This window comes from Apodemus sylvaticus, chromosome 17, assembly GCF_947179515.1.
Source record: "Apodemus sylvaticus chromosome 17, mApoSyl1.1, whole genome shotgun sequence".
Lineage (NCBI taxonomy): Eukaryota > Metazoa > Chordata > Mammalia > Rodentia > Muridae > Apodemus > Apodemus sylvaticus.
This window is the reverse complement of record NC_067488.1, coordinates 7,668,648-7,685,892: the sequence shown is the minus strand read 5'-3', so window position 1 is coordinate 7,685,892 and position 17,245 is coordinate 7,668,648. Positions and strand designations below refer to the sequence as shown.

Sequence of the window (17,245 nt, the reverse complement as noted above, 5' to 3'; positions counted from 1 at the left end):
CAGATGGGATTGTACGTGTAGTAAGTCTTGATCCTCTCTGGCAGCATGTCTCAGCCCCGTACACTTGCATACATGTTTTCGTGTGTATTTGTATGTACTTGCTCATGTTCATGTGTGCTCCTGCATGTATATGTACAGTCACATGTCCTATGCGTCACACAAAAGTTATACCTGTTTTGTATGTGAGCACCACCTATTGGTTTCACATATACTTGGATATTTTTCTTAAAACCTAACTTTAAAAAAACTAATAATACAATAATCTTTATGGTTTTTGCCTAGAATAAGTGTAGTATTTATTTAAAAATTGGAAGTTTTCTGCTATGTCAGAATCTCCTGCATGCAGGGTTCTAGTTGCTTTGATAAAAAGTAACAAGGCCTTTAGAATATCATCTTCTGAGATTACTGTGGCTGTGTTGGTGGACTGAAGCAAAGTTGCGCTTCATTTTCTCTAAGTTCGTATAATGGGATTACACTTGGAGAAGCTGGGTCTTTTTGAACCATCATTCATCACAATCATTTTCCTTGTAAAGGAGGGAAATTGCTCTGTGGCATAGGCAGAGATGACCTCAGACTCCTGATCTTCCTTCTCTGCCTCCCAAGTGCTGGCACTGGAGGAGTGTTCCACCATGCCCAGCTCAAGACATTTACTAGCAATGAAACTTAATGACAGCAATAAATAATTAAATGCATATAAACAGACAGACAGACATAATTAATTAATAAGTAATTAAGACCGGGCAGTGAGATGAAGGCAGCGCCCTTGGTGTGTGTTGTGTGCCCTGCATTCTCAGCCGTGTCTCCCCATGTTCTAAAAGTGGTTTGCACCTGACCCCGTTGGCAGTTCATCCTAATTCCCTTTTAGGCTTGAACTGACACTCTGAGTAGGACATACTTTAAAACATCAGTAGTGGGGCTGGAGAGATGGCTCAGCGGTTAAGAGCACTGACTGCTCTTCCACAGGTCCTGAGTTCAAATCCCATCAACTACATGGTGGCTCACAACCATCCATGATGAGATCTGATGTCCTGTTCTGGTGCATCCAAAGACAACTACTGTGTACTTTGATATAATAATAAGTAAATCTTTAAAAATAAAAAAAAACAATAATGTATTTTCTACAGACAGTGAGTTGTTCTGTAGATCCAAGAACTGACTGGAAGCATTTGTCTTGCTTTATTTAGAACACCATCAATGACATTTCTTACACTATGCGGTTTATTTCCTATTGCTCTGAGTAGCATCAACCTGTTTAAAAGGAAGAGTGTGCCTGTTATAAACTGCATTGAGGGTGTCTGGCTTCCTTCAAGTCTGGTCACCAGTTTTTTTAAACTTGGTGTCAGAGTTCGGGCAGTATGTGGGGCTGAATACAGTGCTCATACCAACTCATTTCTCCTCAGCAGTGCTTTTCCAAGTGCAGACACTAATTAGCTAATTAATTGGGACATTGTGCTCATCAGTTTTTTTTTACTTTGATATGTAACTTTTTTCATTTTTCTGAAAATTGTCTCGAGATTTCTAGTAATTCTTTATGCACCCTTAGCAGCTGCTCTCTCCTAATCTGCAGCTTTTTCTAGTCAGCCATTACTTTAGAAGTCAGCCAGTGTAACTCATTAAAATTGTACGAAATGATAGTTTACAAGGGTTTAAGTTCTACTAAAACCTTTAGCCAGCTTTATTTTTCCTTGTCCCTCATCTGGTTTCTCTCCTGCTTTCTTTCTTTTGTTTCTTTCTCTTTTTCTTTCCTGTCTGGCCAAGCATTTTTATTTTGATTGGGGAAGAACACATTGTCAGGTCATCAGCAGGATTCTAGATAAATGAAGGCGTAGGTAAGCATAAATGCTTTCTGTGGTGGTGTTCAGGTATTTAATGACTGTGGTATTTTAAGTATCACTTCAGAAGTGTAGTTTCTAATAGTTTTGGATCTTTCAAGACCCCTGTCTTAGTTATTTTTTCCTTACTATGATAAAACACCATGACCCAGGCAACTTATAGAAGGAAAGAGGCTTCGGGGCGCTAGTGATTCCCAGGGGGATGAGAGGCTGTGGCCAGGAAACAGTAGGTGAGAAAAGGCTCATGTCTCCACAAACAGGAAGTGGGAACTAGGAATGACAAGTAGCTTTTGAAACCTCAAAGTCTCTCACAAAGTGACATACTTCTTTTAGCAAGGCCACACCTCCTAAACCTACCCAAATTTTGCAACAAACCAGGGGCCAGGTGTTGAAATGTGTGAGCCTATGGGGGCTTTTCGTTCCGATCACAGCCCTGTGCTTATGTCTGATGCTGTTCTAGAGTAAATGCAGCAACAGTGTTTTAATATCTTACTGACTTTATCCAGTCATGTCCTTTGTATCAAAAACTACAGTTCAGCATCATATGATTATTTAAAGCTCACTGAAAACAACTTACTGCTCCTAAAGATCTAAGCACATTTATTGAGTAAATATTGAATTTTAGGTAGCTCACAACAAAATAAATTTAAAAGATCAATTTGAGAAAGATGGATTGGGGAATTGACTTATGCTTAGACTTCAAAGCTCTGATGCCTGCGTGATCTCACTGGAAAAGCTCCGTGTTTGCTAGGAATATCCAAATAAGGAGAAGGCTCCTCTGGAGAAGAAAATAAAAGTGTCATGTGGACAAGAGAGGCTCCCTGAGCCTGCGGAACCACGTCTTAGCGCATGTGAACTGATGTCTGAAGTGTTTCTGTTTTTCAAAGAAATGCTGTTTTTATTTAAGATGTCATGACTAGCTAAGGTTGCTGTGGCTGTCTTCCAGCTTGTGGAGAGACTCCAGAACAAATCCGAGCGCCGAGTGGAGTCATCACGAGTCCAGGCTGGCCTTCAGACTATCCTGCCAAAATCAACTGTAGCTGGCTCATAAGGGCAAACCCAGGGGAAGTCATTACTATAAGGTAACTGATACCTTTCATATTATTATTCTCTTATTTAGAAATATAAATACAATTTCTATAGGTACAGCAATATGAGATGTTTTGCAGACCATAAAGTAAGTTATGGCTATCAGTGTCATTTAAAAAGTAAGTAATGATCTAACTGACGCTCTTTCAGCTCAGTAAGAGGGTATCACTACACGGAGACATTGCAGCTACTTTTTTAAAAAGTATAATTTTCTAGGTAGTTTATGGGGACAAACAAAAGTCACTGCTCAACTCAAAGACCCATTCCATAACCTGAGTCTCATTAGTTAACTTCCGTAAGGGAGTTAAAGTCAGATCGCAGGGGTGTGCTCATAATACTTTAACCATGCTGTTAAACATATCTTGAGATGCTTTGTCTTTCTTTGCTATGGTTGCATGTGCAGGGTGTTTATCATGTCTGCTGTGGAGGCTGGAGGCTCACGTTGGTGTGCAGCCCTCTGCTACTCTGCACCCTTCCTTTTGAGAAGGGTCTTACTGAACCTGGAGCTGCCTTTTGGCTAGACTAGTAGCCAGTGAGCTTTGGGCATGAGCCTATACCCCCACCCGTCTAAGCACTAGGCTTACAAACATGCGCCACCATGCCACGTGGGTTCTAGGCATCCAAGTCAGGGCCTCATGTATGCATAGCAAGCACCTGTTCACAGATCCTTCTCCTCTGCCCTCTTTTTATAACTTAGAAGCAAAATAACATGGTTTAGGAATGCAAAGTGAGGGCTGGGGAGACTATTCAGTCACAAAAGTGTCACACAGCATGAAAACCCGAGTTTGAACAGCCAAACCTCATATTTGACAAATTCTAGTCCAGTTAGAGACTCTCAGAAAACATTGGTTAGTGAAGAACAAGAATCAGCTGACGTGACCTTCGGCCACACGTACATGTCTGTGTACATGTCTGTGTACATGTACCCACAGGAACATGTGCATACACTCTTAACACATGAGCTGCTTCTACAGCCCCCATATCTGGCATTTCTATGAAAATTTACCATCAGCTTCAGATTTTAATATAACCGTTGTATAAAAAGGTAAAATTTTTAAATTTATAACTTTATAGAGAGAAAAATACTGAGAATAAGATTTAAAAAGTGGTTATTTGGGGGCTGGAGAGATGGCTCAGCAGTTAAGAACACTGTTCTTCCAGAGGTCCTGAGTTCAATTCCCAGCAACCACAGCTCACAACCATCTGTAATGAGATCTGATGCCCTCGTCCGGTGTGCCTGAAGACAGCTGCAGTGTACTCATAGACATAAAATAAATAAGTCTTTAAAAAAGTACTGATGCTGTGTACAGTCATTATGTCAAGACTGTTAGGGGAAAATGCGCCCAAGCAAAGCAGTGCCGTGGGCAGTGAAACGGGAGGACGATGCACTCATTGAGTGCTTAGGGTGGGGTCCAGGCTGTAGATTTACAAGGTGCTCTGTGGGGCATTACCTCAAGCCCCTTCTACATTTGTAAAATAAAGCATGTAACTTAGTTTACTTTTTGTGTATTTCCACATAATGAGAGAACCAGAGCCTTGAGAAATAACCGTCTCCCTTCCCACAACTCCTCTGTGAAAGCTATAAGCCACAGCTGTAAAGTATTTTCCCTTAGTTCCTAGAACTTAAGAGGTGACAAATGTGATTGTCTCACCTAATTGATAGCATGTTATGTCTGCAGAAACCCATCAGAGCTGGAGTCTGACCGTTCAGCTGCTTTCTGTAATTTGTAATATGACTAAGCTTGAATATACTGACAGAATAATATTTTTACCAAATATGGGGCTGTTACTGTAAAACTAGAGTGAATAGGAATTTGTGTCTGAACCTAAAAGTTAAAATTGCAGCTCAGTGGCTCAGCACTTGCTGGTCTTGCAGAGGAGCAGAGCTCTCTTCCCAGCATTCACTCCCGTGGAGAGTCCCACCGTCTGTGCCGTCTGCTCTAGAGGCTCTGACACCATCCTAGCCTCTAGGGCACTGTCTATATATGGTCTACTCAGATACATCCCGGCAACACACACACTCACTCACACACTCACACACGCCACATGTGTCTGCTTAGCCTCTAGGGTACTGTCTATATGTGGTCTACTCAGGTACATCCTGGCAACACACACACTCACTCACACACTCACACACACCACATGTACATAATTAAAAAATAAATCTTTTTAAAAATTGTAGCTTAGCAGCCCACTCATGTAAAGCTTGGAGATCCTTGCGGCACAGAGTGCTGCGGAATGCTGCCATGAGAATTCCATTGTGTGTTGCATCTTAGAGATTTCACAAAGCAAAATACACTGACAAGAAAGGGTGCTGTTGAGATGCAGAACAAAGCTGAAATGAGCTCCACTCACAGGGGTTGCAGACTTTGGAAGGAGTTAATGAATTTAGATTTACACAGATAAATGGTGACTTTAGTAATAAAGTCTTTATTGTGACAATAGCCAATTTTTTTAGAAAAAAATAGCAGATGGATATACATAGAGAAAAACACTTCATGTGCAATTGTTGAAATATGGTTTTAAGTTATTCACAGAGTTCTATGCATGATTATATGTAACACATTCAGATGTTCAGATGAGCTCATGATAGGAAACTTTATATTAATTTACTTTTTAATAAGTAAAACAAAAAGTATATTGCTTCCAGGTAGATGATTTAAAATATCTATTTAAGTAAGGATAAAATGAGCATTCACCCTTAAATTTAAGATAAAATTAAAATCCTTAATAACATGAACTATATAAGAATATGGAAATACGGTAGTTTTTGCTTGTCTGTTTACTATTTTAAGGACCAGACCTAGATATGTAGCCAGTGAACTTCAGAGTTTATGATCTTCCTGCCTCAGCTTCCTTAAGAAACGTGACTTTAGGCAGTCTGAGCTGAAACAGGGTGGCGGACCTTAGACTGCCCAAGTGAGAGCTCCCTGCATAAACCCTAGAGCTGAAGACATAGACGACTTATCCTTGTCCCTCAGCCGTACATGTGAGCCGCCAGGCAAGACCAGCGCTAAAGTAGACACCTGGAGAGGGAACACAAGGAAATGAGGGGGTGGGAAAGCCCCACCAAAGAACCTTCCCCAGCCTGCGCTCACGCCCAGACTCCAGACTGTATGAGAGAAGTAAGTGCTAAGATAAAACGAATGAAGTCAACCTGAAACGGAAGCTTCCTCAGGCATTTCACGTTTGTGCCATCAGGTGTTTCTTCTTAACCATTTTTGTCCACTCAGTACTTGATAGTCTAGTAAAACATATGAGCCAATTACCAGAATGTATCTTAATTTATAAAAGCAAATAGCATTATAAAATATAATTGCATTTAAATGTAACTATTTATAATATAGTGATGTATGCTTATTGGCATATTGACTAAGACAAATCACAGTTTTAATAACTTTTCCATGTAAGTAGTATTTTTAGACTGTTAAAAACTTAAATGTACTATGAAAATCTGACTCCTCTGGTGTAAGAGAGAGATGCTTATGTGTGGAGATCTCTGAAAGCATCGTACATAATAACGGAAGGCCGGAGGCAAAGAGCCTGAGTTGGAGTTGTTCAGAGTATTCAGAGAGAAAGCAGCTTGACATAATCCTTCCAGTTAACTTCCTTATCACTTGATTGAAATCAGAGGCAGAGAGATAAAGTCACATTTTCATTTGTTAGTGAGCCATATTCAGATGTTGAAAGCAAAATTGAATTCCTCATTTCTACAAGTGGTGGCTGCTTCATGCTCGTTTGAGCTTCTGTTGCCGGTATCTTAGGAACTCCATGATGATGCTCAGCTATAAAGTGATTTATATGAAGGAGTATTCTCAACCTCAGAGACTCCTCACACAAATGCTGCTCTTTTGTTTGCCCCCTCTGCCCCCTCACCCCCATGTCCTGATTTGCTGTCCAGAAAACGTTAACTGAAGCTGCTTTCATGGAGTGGGTGACGGAATCTAACGGAGGAAAGACGGGCCTCGCTGTCTGCTTCTCCATGCTTGAGTTTCCAGCTCAAGCATGGAGAGATGTAGGACGCGTCAGCGGGTGTTCAGCTTGGCTTGGGCTCTGGGCTTCCCTTATGAAGAGGAAGACTGTTCTGGAAGCATAGGGAGATGGGCGCACGAGGACTGTGGAAGAGGTGTGTGCTGCTGTGGTGTGACCACGGCCGGGGCAGAAGCAGTAGGGACTTAAGAGTTGTCTTCAGTCGCATCACATCTTTCTGGACATTCTTGTCAATTTTTTTTAGTCTTTTCCTACTTTCTCTTGTTACAGCTTTCAGGATTTTGATATCCAGGGGTCCAGAAGATGCACTTTGGACTGGCTGACAATAGAAACATACAAGAATATTGAAAGTTACAGAGCTTGTGGGTCTACAATCCCACCGCCGTACATCTCTTCCCAAGACCACGTCTGGGTCCGGTTCCACTCGGACGGCAGCGTGTCCAGGAAGGGCTTCCGGCTGGCGTACTTCTCAGGTGCGTCTGAAGAAGAAGGTGCTGCGCCACAGTCTGTGCACTGCCTACACAGTCATGTCAGAGTTAATTTTCTGAACAGTGTCCATTTAATCCTGAGTAGGCCCGGCCTCAGGCGGCTGAGAGTGAAGATTAGAAGCTGGAGTCAGACGCCTTCAGATTTCAGATTCCGGTTTGATGTTTTACATAACATAATAACATTATTAACGTCATGAACTAAGATATTTTTAAAAAAAAAAATCTTAAATTGAAAGTACACTTGAAAGTACACTTTCTCCAAGCACTTGCCCATATCTCAAGCGTGGCGTCAGAGCGTAGGTTTTGGTATGTGAATTACTGTTTTCATTACACCTTATTAAACAAAGGGCCGAACCCACCCCACCAACATAGTTTATAGTCTCAGACTTTCAAATTTTTGCTTTTCTTAAACCATTTCCAAACAAGAGCAAGTCATGCACATGTGGAAGTCTTTGATCATGACTTAAAGTTAAGATGACATTTATCAAAAGCAGACCTAAACCGTAAACACACCACAGAGGACACTGAGTTACTGCTGTGCTTGCAGACAGAGACAAGAACTATAGGAGAGAGTGAAAAGTATTTGGTAGCAGTTCCTTGAATGATTTTCTTCTTTAGACATCTCTCGTGTTCTGATTCTGTTTGTAAAGAGTCGCATTCTTTACACAGTGTGTCCTTTGGCTGCTGTGTCGCGGATCATTTCACTACGCGTCTTACGGTGAAATGGCTCTGCCAGACAAAACTGGCCTTCTTCTTAGGTTAAACTGCAGGAACTTTGTGGGCAGGGAACAGACATTGAACAGATGGGATTGTTGCAGTGCCCGTGCTGTCTCCCGCCAGATGTGAACATACTCCGAACATGGTTTCTAGAAGCCCTGCCACCATCGTTATAAAGACTCGCACGTCTTCTCAAGTGTGCGTGTGCTTTACCTGTGTTCTTTCCTTGCCACACTCTCCAGGGAAATCCGAGGAGCCAAACTGCGCCTGTGATCAGTTCCGCTGTGGTAATGGGAAGTGCATTCCAGACGCCTGGAAGTGTAACAGCATGGACGAGTGTGGAGATAGCTCTGATGAGGAGGTCTGTGCCGAAGACGCGCGCCCCCCAACGACGGCCGCTTTCCAGCCCTGCGCCTACAACCAGTTCCAGTGTCTGTCCCGCTTCACCAAAGTTTACACGTGCCTCCCCGAGTCCCTAAAGTGTGACGGGAACATTGACTGCCTGGACCTAGGAGATGAGATTGACTGTGCCATGCCCACATGCGGACAGTGGTTAAAATACTTCTATGGCACCTTCAATTCTCCCAACTACCCCGACTTTTACCCTCCTGGAAGTAACTGCACCTGGCTCATAGACACTGGTGATCATCGGAAAGTCATCCTACGGTTCACTGATTTTAAACTCGATGGTACCGGATATGGTGATTATGTCAAAATATATGACGGACTGGAGGAGAATCCTCGAAAGCTTCTGCGTGTGCTGACGGCTTTTGATTCTCATGCTCCTTTGACCGTCGTTTCTTCCTCTGGACAGATAAGAGTGCATTTCTGTGCTGACAAAGTGAACGCTGCGAGAGGGTTCAATGCTACTTACCAAGTGGACGGCTTCTGTTTGCCGTGGGAAATACCGTGTGGGGGGAACTGGGGGTGCTACACAGAGCAGCAACGCTGTGACGGGTACTGGCATTGCCCAAACGGAAGGGACGAAGTCAATTGTACCATGTGCCAAAAGGAAGAATTTCCATGTTCTCGGAATGGGGTCTGCTACCCTCGTTCTGATCGCTGCAACTACCAAAACCACTGTCCAAATGGCTCTGATGAAAAAAACTGCTTCTTTTGCCAGCCAGGGAATTTCCACTGTAAGAACAACCGCTGCGTGTTTGAAAGCTGGGTGTGTGATTCCCAGGATGACTGCGGCGATGGCAGTGATGAGGAGAACTGCCCAGTCATCGTGCCCACCAGAGTGATAACAGCAGCCGTCATCGGGAGCCTCATCTGCGGCCTGCTGCTCGTCATTGCGTTGGGGTGCACTTGCAAACTTTATTCTCTGAGAATGTTTGAGCGGAGGTCCGTATCAAGACAGACTGACGCTTACGGTTTCTGCAATAAATGTGTGGCCCAGGGCCTGGGCATGGGGCAGCTTAGATGGTAAAGTGCTTGCCACACAAGTGTGAGTGCCACACACAGTTAAACATGGTACTGAACACACGTTAATTCCAGTGCTAGTAGAGACGTGAGGATCCCTGGGGGTTGCCGGCCAGCCAGTCTAACCTAATTGGAAATCTCCAGGTCTCAATAAAAGGTGGATGGTTACTCAAGATTGACACCCAAGGTCAAATGCACACAGGAAAACACACTCATGCACATATGCACACACAAAAACAGGAAAGATTTCAAAGTGTGCCTCAAATGTTTGCCATTATTCCTTTTGATGTGGCTTAGAGATATATAAACTTAGGATACATAAAATTAGGATGGAAAGCCCAATGGTCAAAGATAAACATAATACAAAGTATTACTTAGCTTTATCAGGAGAGAAAAGTCAGTGCTCTATTTACTAGCTCACTGCAAGCTTTATTCTCAGTTACAGTTTGTTTTGTTTTCATAAATACTCAGTAATCCCACATGTCTGAGAGTCCAGTGTCTATAGCAGTCTACAGTGATAAGGGAGTGAACGAGCCGGTGTCACACACGCAGGCTCATGGCTGATGATGAGGAGAGACTTGGTGGGGGGGTAAGCCCACCTGAGCAGTGAGAGATCTAAAGTCTCCCCCATGATGGGGGCACGTGAGGTCCTTATTCCAGGAGGTGCCATTTGAAATGTGTGAGTAGGTGGTAGGGAGGAGATCCTGGAGGGCTCTTTTCTGGGGAGTATGTAGAAGAATTCCCAGCATTGCCCCAAGAATACGCACAGAATTCATTTTGTCTGGAGCCTTGGGAACACAGGAGGGACTGATAGCATGGCGGAGGAGCTCGGCCTGCCGGGGCATGTTCTGCATTTCTCAGAGGGCAGGGAGAATGGACTTCAGGGAGAGCAGCTTCCAGTGTGACATAAGACAAATTGAGAGATGTTAATGGGGGGGAGGGGCATCTCCCTAGAGGGCATTGTGGGGACAGCTGCCTTCAGTCCTAACTGCTACAAATGATCAATTAGCAAAGACCATGCCAAACGGTTAGAGAACACAGATGGTGCACAGATGCATGGGGCCACGAGAGCCGTTGTGCATCTTTTCTCTGAGCAAATATAAATGCCTGGAGCTTTTACCAATGGAGAGTCAGGTCTCAGATTACGTCACTGTAGTCCACTCAGTTGGACATAGTGGACAAAATGTCTGCTGAGACCTTTCACCAATTGTCTTCTAAAATACAGGGGTTTGGGTTTTTAAAGTCGGTTATTTTGTCGTGTACAGATATTTCCTTTGGCAGACATTTCTGTCTATTAAGACATAGTAATCTAGGATCTTACTAGCATTCAGCACCTTCTGAACATCCTGCTCACATGAGCCTTACGTTCCCAGAGTAGAGGGCTCGGTGGAGTGAGATTGAAAGATTCGAGTGCTTCAGTGCTGATGGCAGAATGCCACCGCTTGCCTTCTCTTGAACCTTTTCTTCTGTTTACTCCAAGATCGTTTGAGACCCAGTTGTCACGGGTAGAAGCAGAACTTCTACGAAGAGAGGCTCCTCCCTCGTATGGTCAGTTGATCGCTCAGGGCCTGATCCCTCCGGTAGAGGATTTTCCTGTCTGCTCTCCCAATCAGGTATAATGTGAATTCTAATCTGCTCCGTCATCTTTAGCAGTCTACAAGTAGTAAAGAGGGATTCTTAGCTTTAGGAATTGTCAGTCAAGCAGATATTAAATATATGGACAATTGACTTTATTCATTGTATTACATTTTCACAAATTTAGAATTAGAATCTATAAAATTCTAATTTTTATGATTATAAGACTGTCATTCTGAGACATTTTCCTTTTGGGGATAAGTGAGCAGGCACACTGGAATTTACAACCTTTGGCCAATTTTCTGATTGAACTGAACACGTAGAGAAGTAAGAATGAGTGGTGAGATTGCTGGACTCACACACTACTTACGACAGATTGACCAGTGGTAAGTGCAAGTGGTTGAAGAGGAGTTAATATTTGCCCCTCATTTAAGGGAGAACATCAAGTGTTTTTAGTTCAAGTCGATTTTAGTGTTTAGGAATTTGGTCTGTTTTCTTTGGGTTGTAACTCATACTCCTTGGTTCTTCAAAGTTCTCAGGAAGTTTTAAAAACATTTCAAGCTATAAAAATGTACCACGGCTTATTTTAGTCATGAGCATTTGTTTGCATTTAAATTTTAAATATATTCACAAGCATTTATAAAAACGACTCTCAGAATTAGAACTAAGACAAATTGGTATTTTTTTTAGTGACTTAACTCTTTAAAAACAGAACACCATTTCACTTCTGGCACATGTCACCTTAGTTGAGCTTTTTTTTTTTTTTTTTTTCAAATCTTCAGAGAGAATTCGTAGGTTTTGAACATTTTTTCAGATGTAATTTCTAATTGAGAATTTATACTGGCCATATTGTTAGGTATAAAGAATAGGAAAAAATCTAGACTATAGCTTCTATCGTTGGCATTGCCACCACTGGTTTCTCTGAAGGCAGGTGACAGGCCATGGTCGCCTCCGTTGGCCACCGTCACCTCCTTCCCGCTGGGCTCTGGGAAGGGAGGAGGAGCACAGACCCTGTGACTGCTCGCTGCCAGGACGATTTGCAAGTCCAGGAGCTTTTCCAGCTCACTAGAAGGATTTGAAGGGCTTGGAGCTACTTGCCCATGTCTACACTCTATTACTATGAGAAGACAAGAATTTCCAACCACTGAGGGAAGAGGCCAGACGGCATGGTGCAGAGCATTGCAGTTTCCCCCTGTGGGACAGCATTCCATAGCTGTCACCAACCAAGGATGCTCACTTGAGCCCCTGTCCAAGCTCACATTGTTGTGATCAGTCGAATATGGCTAGTGGACATCTGTAGCCCTACTGAAACTACCTCTTACCATGGATCACTAGAGCCCCAACCTAGGCCCCAGTACTGTAGCTGCCTGCCAGGCTCCCGGTGGACACTTTTCTGCCAGCCAAGACATTCCACGTGTGTAGAGATCCTGTCCCCAAGCCCGGGTCACTCTGAAGTCCATTCCATACTGCTCTGTTCTCTAGAGCTAGAACGAACATATCAAGAATTCCATTTAAACAACTTTAAATAACGTAAGTTGTAGAACTTTATTTAATAAGGCCAAATTCTCACATTTGAAATTTCTGGTAACACATTATCAACTTTCCATAAGTTTTTAAAAGAAAATAACTCATAGTTTGCTTTTAGTACAAATTAGAAATGCTTTCTGGTGAGTTATTACGGCCTCACAAATGGAACAGTTACCCACCAAACTCCTGTGACATTTCCCTAGGGAGATGGCCTGCTGCTTGTGATAAAGTCGGTAGAACATGTGCTGAGGACCTGTCGAAGCTCGTGTGCACTTGACTGTGGTTTGAATACTAAGCACTTGGGAGTAGGTCTGCAGAGATGTCATTCTAAACTCAGACTACTATTTATTTTTAATTTTGTATTTAGATTCTTCTTAATTGGTGAAATAACAAAAAAGCCTTTCACATTTGTCCTGGAAGTCCGTGTGTGCTGATGGACAGGTTTCCTATTGCTGATGTGTATTTTACTAAAGCTGTCTAGAAAACACTCCTGCAGCGATAGCCTGAGTGTTTGCTGCGTTGTCTTCAGGCTCAGACTGTGCAGGCACGAGTGTCTGCACATGACAGACAGGTGAAGAGCAGTGGCCTGTTCTTGCCTGTTCACTTTTTGCTTCTGTGAGAGGCTGGGCCTTTGGGGGGGAAGCTCGTTCTATTTGAAGGAATGCATCGCCAGCCTTTGTTTGCTTAGTTGTGAACGCTCAGTGTGAGGTTCATTAGCGCTGTGCCTGCCCTAAGTCTACAACCACTAGGCGGAGCTTGAGGACGTTTAAAACTCATCTAACACTGTCATCTAGACAAAGTGATTTATCTTTTAGTTGCACCTATTTATCATTGTGTTTGGAGGAGGCCCGTGCCATGAGCCACCCAGTGGAGGTCAGAAGACACCTTGCAGAGTCTGTTCTCTAGCTCCTCCTTGTGGGCCCGGAGTACCAAGCTCAGGTGGTCAGGCTTGGAGGAGAGAGCTGCAGAGCATCTCCCTGGCCCAGAGGGTTTCTTTTAGTTAAGCAAGATACTTTCATTGTGTGCTAATTAAGTTGTGAAGCATTCCATATTTTTAAAGTCTGTAAGTTGTTAAATTATCAACTTTTAAAGACCAATATGGTTTATATTCAATCCTAAACTGCAAAAAAAAAAAAAAAAAAAAAAAAAAATAGCTTATTTTGTAAAACTTGAGAAGGTATCCAAATGTATACTTTTGATTTCTACTCTGTATTACAAGTATGTTCAGGCCTTTGTTTGAGACAGTAAAACTGGTCCTCCATATTCATTCACTCAGACCTTGGAAACCAGCTCTGTAAAATGGAATTCCACATTGACAGGACAGTTCAGCTTCACAACTCAAGTCTAACTGTATTTAAGAGGCTGAAGGAGCAATACTCACTCCCAGCCCCGTCACTGAGGAAAGTGTGGGAGGAGTTTGTCAGGGGGTCTATTTTCCAGACGTGGTATAGTTGTAGGATTGGATTGCTATTGAGGTTTATAATGGCTGTAATTGACGCAACTGACACTGTAAAGTTAAGATTTAAGTTACAGATTAGATTCCTATGCGTGGACCTGGAGAGGGAAGAGGATTTAGCTCGTCGCTGCTCCTGGTAGCAGTGAGCCAAAGGATGTTTTCATCTTAATACCTCATTGCTAACTGTTTGTCTTCTCTTTCCTTTCTTGCTTTTACAGGCTTCGGTTTTAGAAAACCTGAGGCTAGCCGTCAGAGCTCAGCTGGGATTTACTTCAGTCAGGCTCCCTATGACAGGCAGATCCAGCAACATTTGGAATCGTATTTTTAATTTTGCAAGATCACGTCATTCAGGGTCGTTGGCTTTGGTCTCAGGAGATGGAGATGAGGTTGTCCCTAGCCAGAGCAGCAGCAGAGAAACTGAAAGGAGTCACCCTCACAGAAGCCTGTTTTCCGTGGAGTCCGATGACACAGACACAGAAAACGAGAGAAGGGACACTGCAGGGGCATCGGGTGGGGTGGCGGCGCCTCTGCCTCAGAAGGTCCCTCCCACCACCGCCGTAGAGGCCACAGTGGGTACAGGCGGGAATTCCTCAGCTCAGAGCACCCGAGGTGGCCACGCAGATGGAAGGGAAGTGTCTAGTGTGGAAGCCCCGAGTGTGAGCCCAGCACGTCACCAGCTCACAAGTGCTTTAAGTCGCATGACTCAGGGCCTGCGCTGGGTACGCTTCACATTAGGTCGATCGAGCTCCACAAACCAGAACCGGAGTCCCTTGAGACAGCTGGACACCGGGGTGAGTGGAAGAGAAGATGACGATGACGTCGAAATGCTAATTCCAGTTTCCGACGGAGCTTCGGACGTCGATGCCAATGACTGCTCCAGACCTCTTCTTGATCTTGCCTCAGACCAAGCGCAAGGGTTTAGACAGCCACACAGCTCAGGAAGCCCTGGAGTGAGAACGCGCACCCGGGACGGCCCCTGCGAGCGCTGTGGCATTGTGCACACTGCGCAGATTCCAGACACTTGCTTAGAAGCAACCGTGAAAACCGAAACGAGCGATGACGAGGCTTTGCTGCTGTGTTAGGGCAGAATCGCCAGAGACTGTATGCAAGCTGGAGCAATATCCACTCATTGTTTTGTAACTTTACAATTAAACTAGTTTTAGTTTAAAATGAAAAGATGCAGGGTGGTTTCTTATTATATGTTAGCCTGCATGGTTAAATTTAACAATGTCTAACTCTAGGAGCTAGAGTTTACTGTTTTAGCAGCTAAAATGCGTTACGTATTTGTATTTGTATTTCAGTCATGTTCTTCCGTTTGCTTATACTTGGTTTTGTTTTGTTTTGTTTTTAAATCCTGGTACTTAAGTTTAATAGTAGACATGGCTGCTTTAATTCATGTAGCTGTCATTTTATCTATCTTATGTTAAAAGGTTTGTTTGTACAAACCAGTACCTTCCTTTAGTTGGCTCTTTGCTCTTTGCCGTCATGTAATTTATTACACTAGATGCTGAGGATGTTGATGTACAAAAACGGAAGCAGACCCTTAGCGTCACCTCTGTGTGCATCACATTGTCTGCTGGTAGATTGCATCATACGGACCTGTCAAAGAGAAAGAACCTCCTCTTCCGTTCAGCACACAATGATGTAAAAGTTACGTAGCATTAGAGAAAACTGCTGTCGGGAAACAAAACTCTTTTATAGATTTTCTAATGCTGACTTTAATACTCTGGTATGGTTCAGACCAAATGGTGAAATCCCAATACGTTTCTGTTTTCATCTCGATTTAGGGACAGAAGTAAGCAGATGAAGATACTCTACTATGCATTACATTTTGAACTTTATAAAATACGTACAGAAATTGTACACACTCAGCTCCACGGGGTAATGTCTTTCTCTAACAGGGGTTTGCCTGAGTGGGACCCTAGGGATTTGCACTCCAGTCCTGCCAAGGTCTCAGATGAGTCTAGCGTACACGCACTGTCAGAGCAGGTACTGTCACTGCTACCACAGTGACTATTTCCATAGCTTTGGGGTGGGGGACCATTTTTTTTACAACTTGAAATTGCTTTGCTGGTTTTATATTTATTTGTTGTATTTAAAAACTGCATTATTGTAAGAGTGATTTTTTTCCCAGGATATTTTATTCTTGGATGAGGGGGTAATCAGTGCTGTAATCTTGAAGAAAAGCAAAGTAAATTGTTCAGATTGTCCCCTCTTTAAGTAGAGTGAATTACAAACCCCATTTATTTTTCTTTAATTGTTAATTCTTGTTTATTTATTCCTTAGCTGTCTGTTTTAGCAGCTTAATGATTGGGTATGAAAACGTGTTTGTGTGTGATTATTGCTATTTATTACATTTGAATACTTTGCTGGATGTCATTTTAAAGCATGTTTGAGGTCTTGTGTATCTGTCCTGTTATGCTGTCAGGAAGACCTGACTAAAATGTTTTAATATGTATCAAAAATTAAAATAATTTTTTTTATTGCCTTGAGGTACTTTTTAAATCAAAGTTGTTCTTTATTTTTGTTGTTCATGTAAGATTCAGGTCATCTGTAATACAGCTGAAGCCATGGAAGATGGTAGTCACCATGGCTACTGTAGCAAGAAGTGGCTCGCACCAATACTCCAGTCAAACTCCCCAAGGGTGCGAGCATCCTTCCCCCTCTTAGAAGGAAGGCTGCCTCTGAATTGATAAATCTCGTCCAGTCTGATGATGGAAGAATTCAAGTATCAGATTAACCTTTTAGGTCCTAATAATGCTTCTAGCAGCTGGAATTTGGGGTTTGGTTTCCTGGCTTTCTTTGTGCTTCGGGCCTTGTTTGGGTCTGCCTGCTAGTTGGTTTTGTGTTGTGGTTCCAGGGCTCAAGCCTCATCCATGCTGCTGGCAAATGTGTAAATTCGTTTTTAATTGACTTGTCTTCCTGCTTCAGTCAGTAAAAATTTAGTCTCTCACCCTGACACCCATCATTTAGTTCTATTTAAAGAGTACCAGTCTCTTGTATATCTCTCCAGAAACACTGTCAGCAGTACCTATCTGTTCTAGTTTCTTTAAAAGATAAAAAAAAGTTTTTAAAGTTAGAGAATTTACTATGTTCGGCTATCTTTGCTTATTTTCACTTCTTTCTTTGTAACTTTTTTCCTAGAC

The 17,245-nt window shown here is 42.8% G+C and overlaps 1 protein-coding gene across 2 annotated transcripts in view; it reads left to right on the top strand.

Moving 5' to 3' along the window:
* Nucleotides 1-16,591, top strand: part of Lrp12 (LDL receptor related protein 12) — a 73,931-nt gene extending 57,340 nt beyond the window's left edge. For both annotated transcript variants that reach the window (XM_052161237.1, XM_052161236.1), the window contains 5 exons: nt 2,779-2,914; nt 7,182-7,384; nt 8,359-9,463; nt 11,022-11,154; nt 14,318-16,591. In XM_052161237.1, the coding sequence (XP_052017197.1) occupies nt 2,779-2,914; nt 7,182-7,384; nt 8,359-9,463; nt 11,022-11,154; nt 14,318-15,181 (2,441 nt within the window). In that variant the 3' untranslated portion in view covers nt 15,182-16,591. The remainder of the gene's footprint in view (nt 1-2,778; nt 2,915-7,181; nt 7,385-8,358; nt 9,464-11,021; nt 11,155-14,317) is intronic.
* Nucleotides 16,592-17,245: the final 654 nt, after the last annotated feature.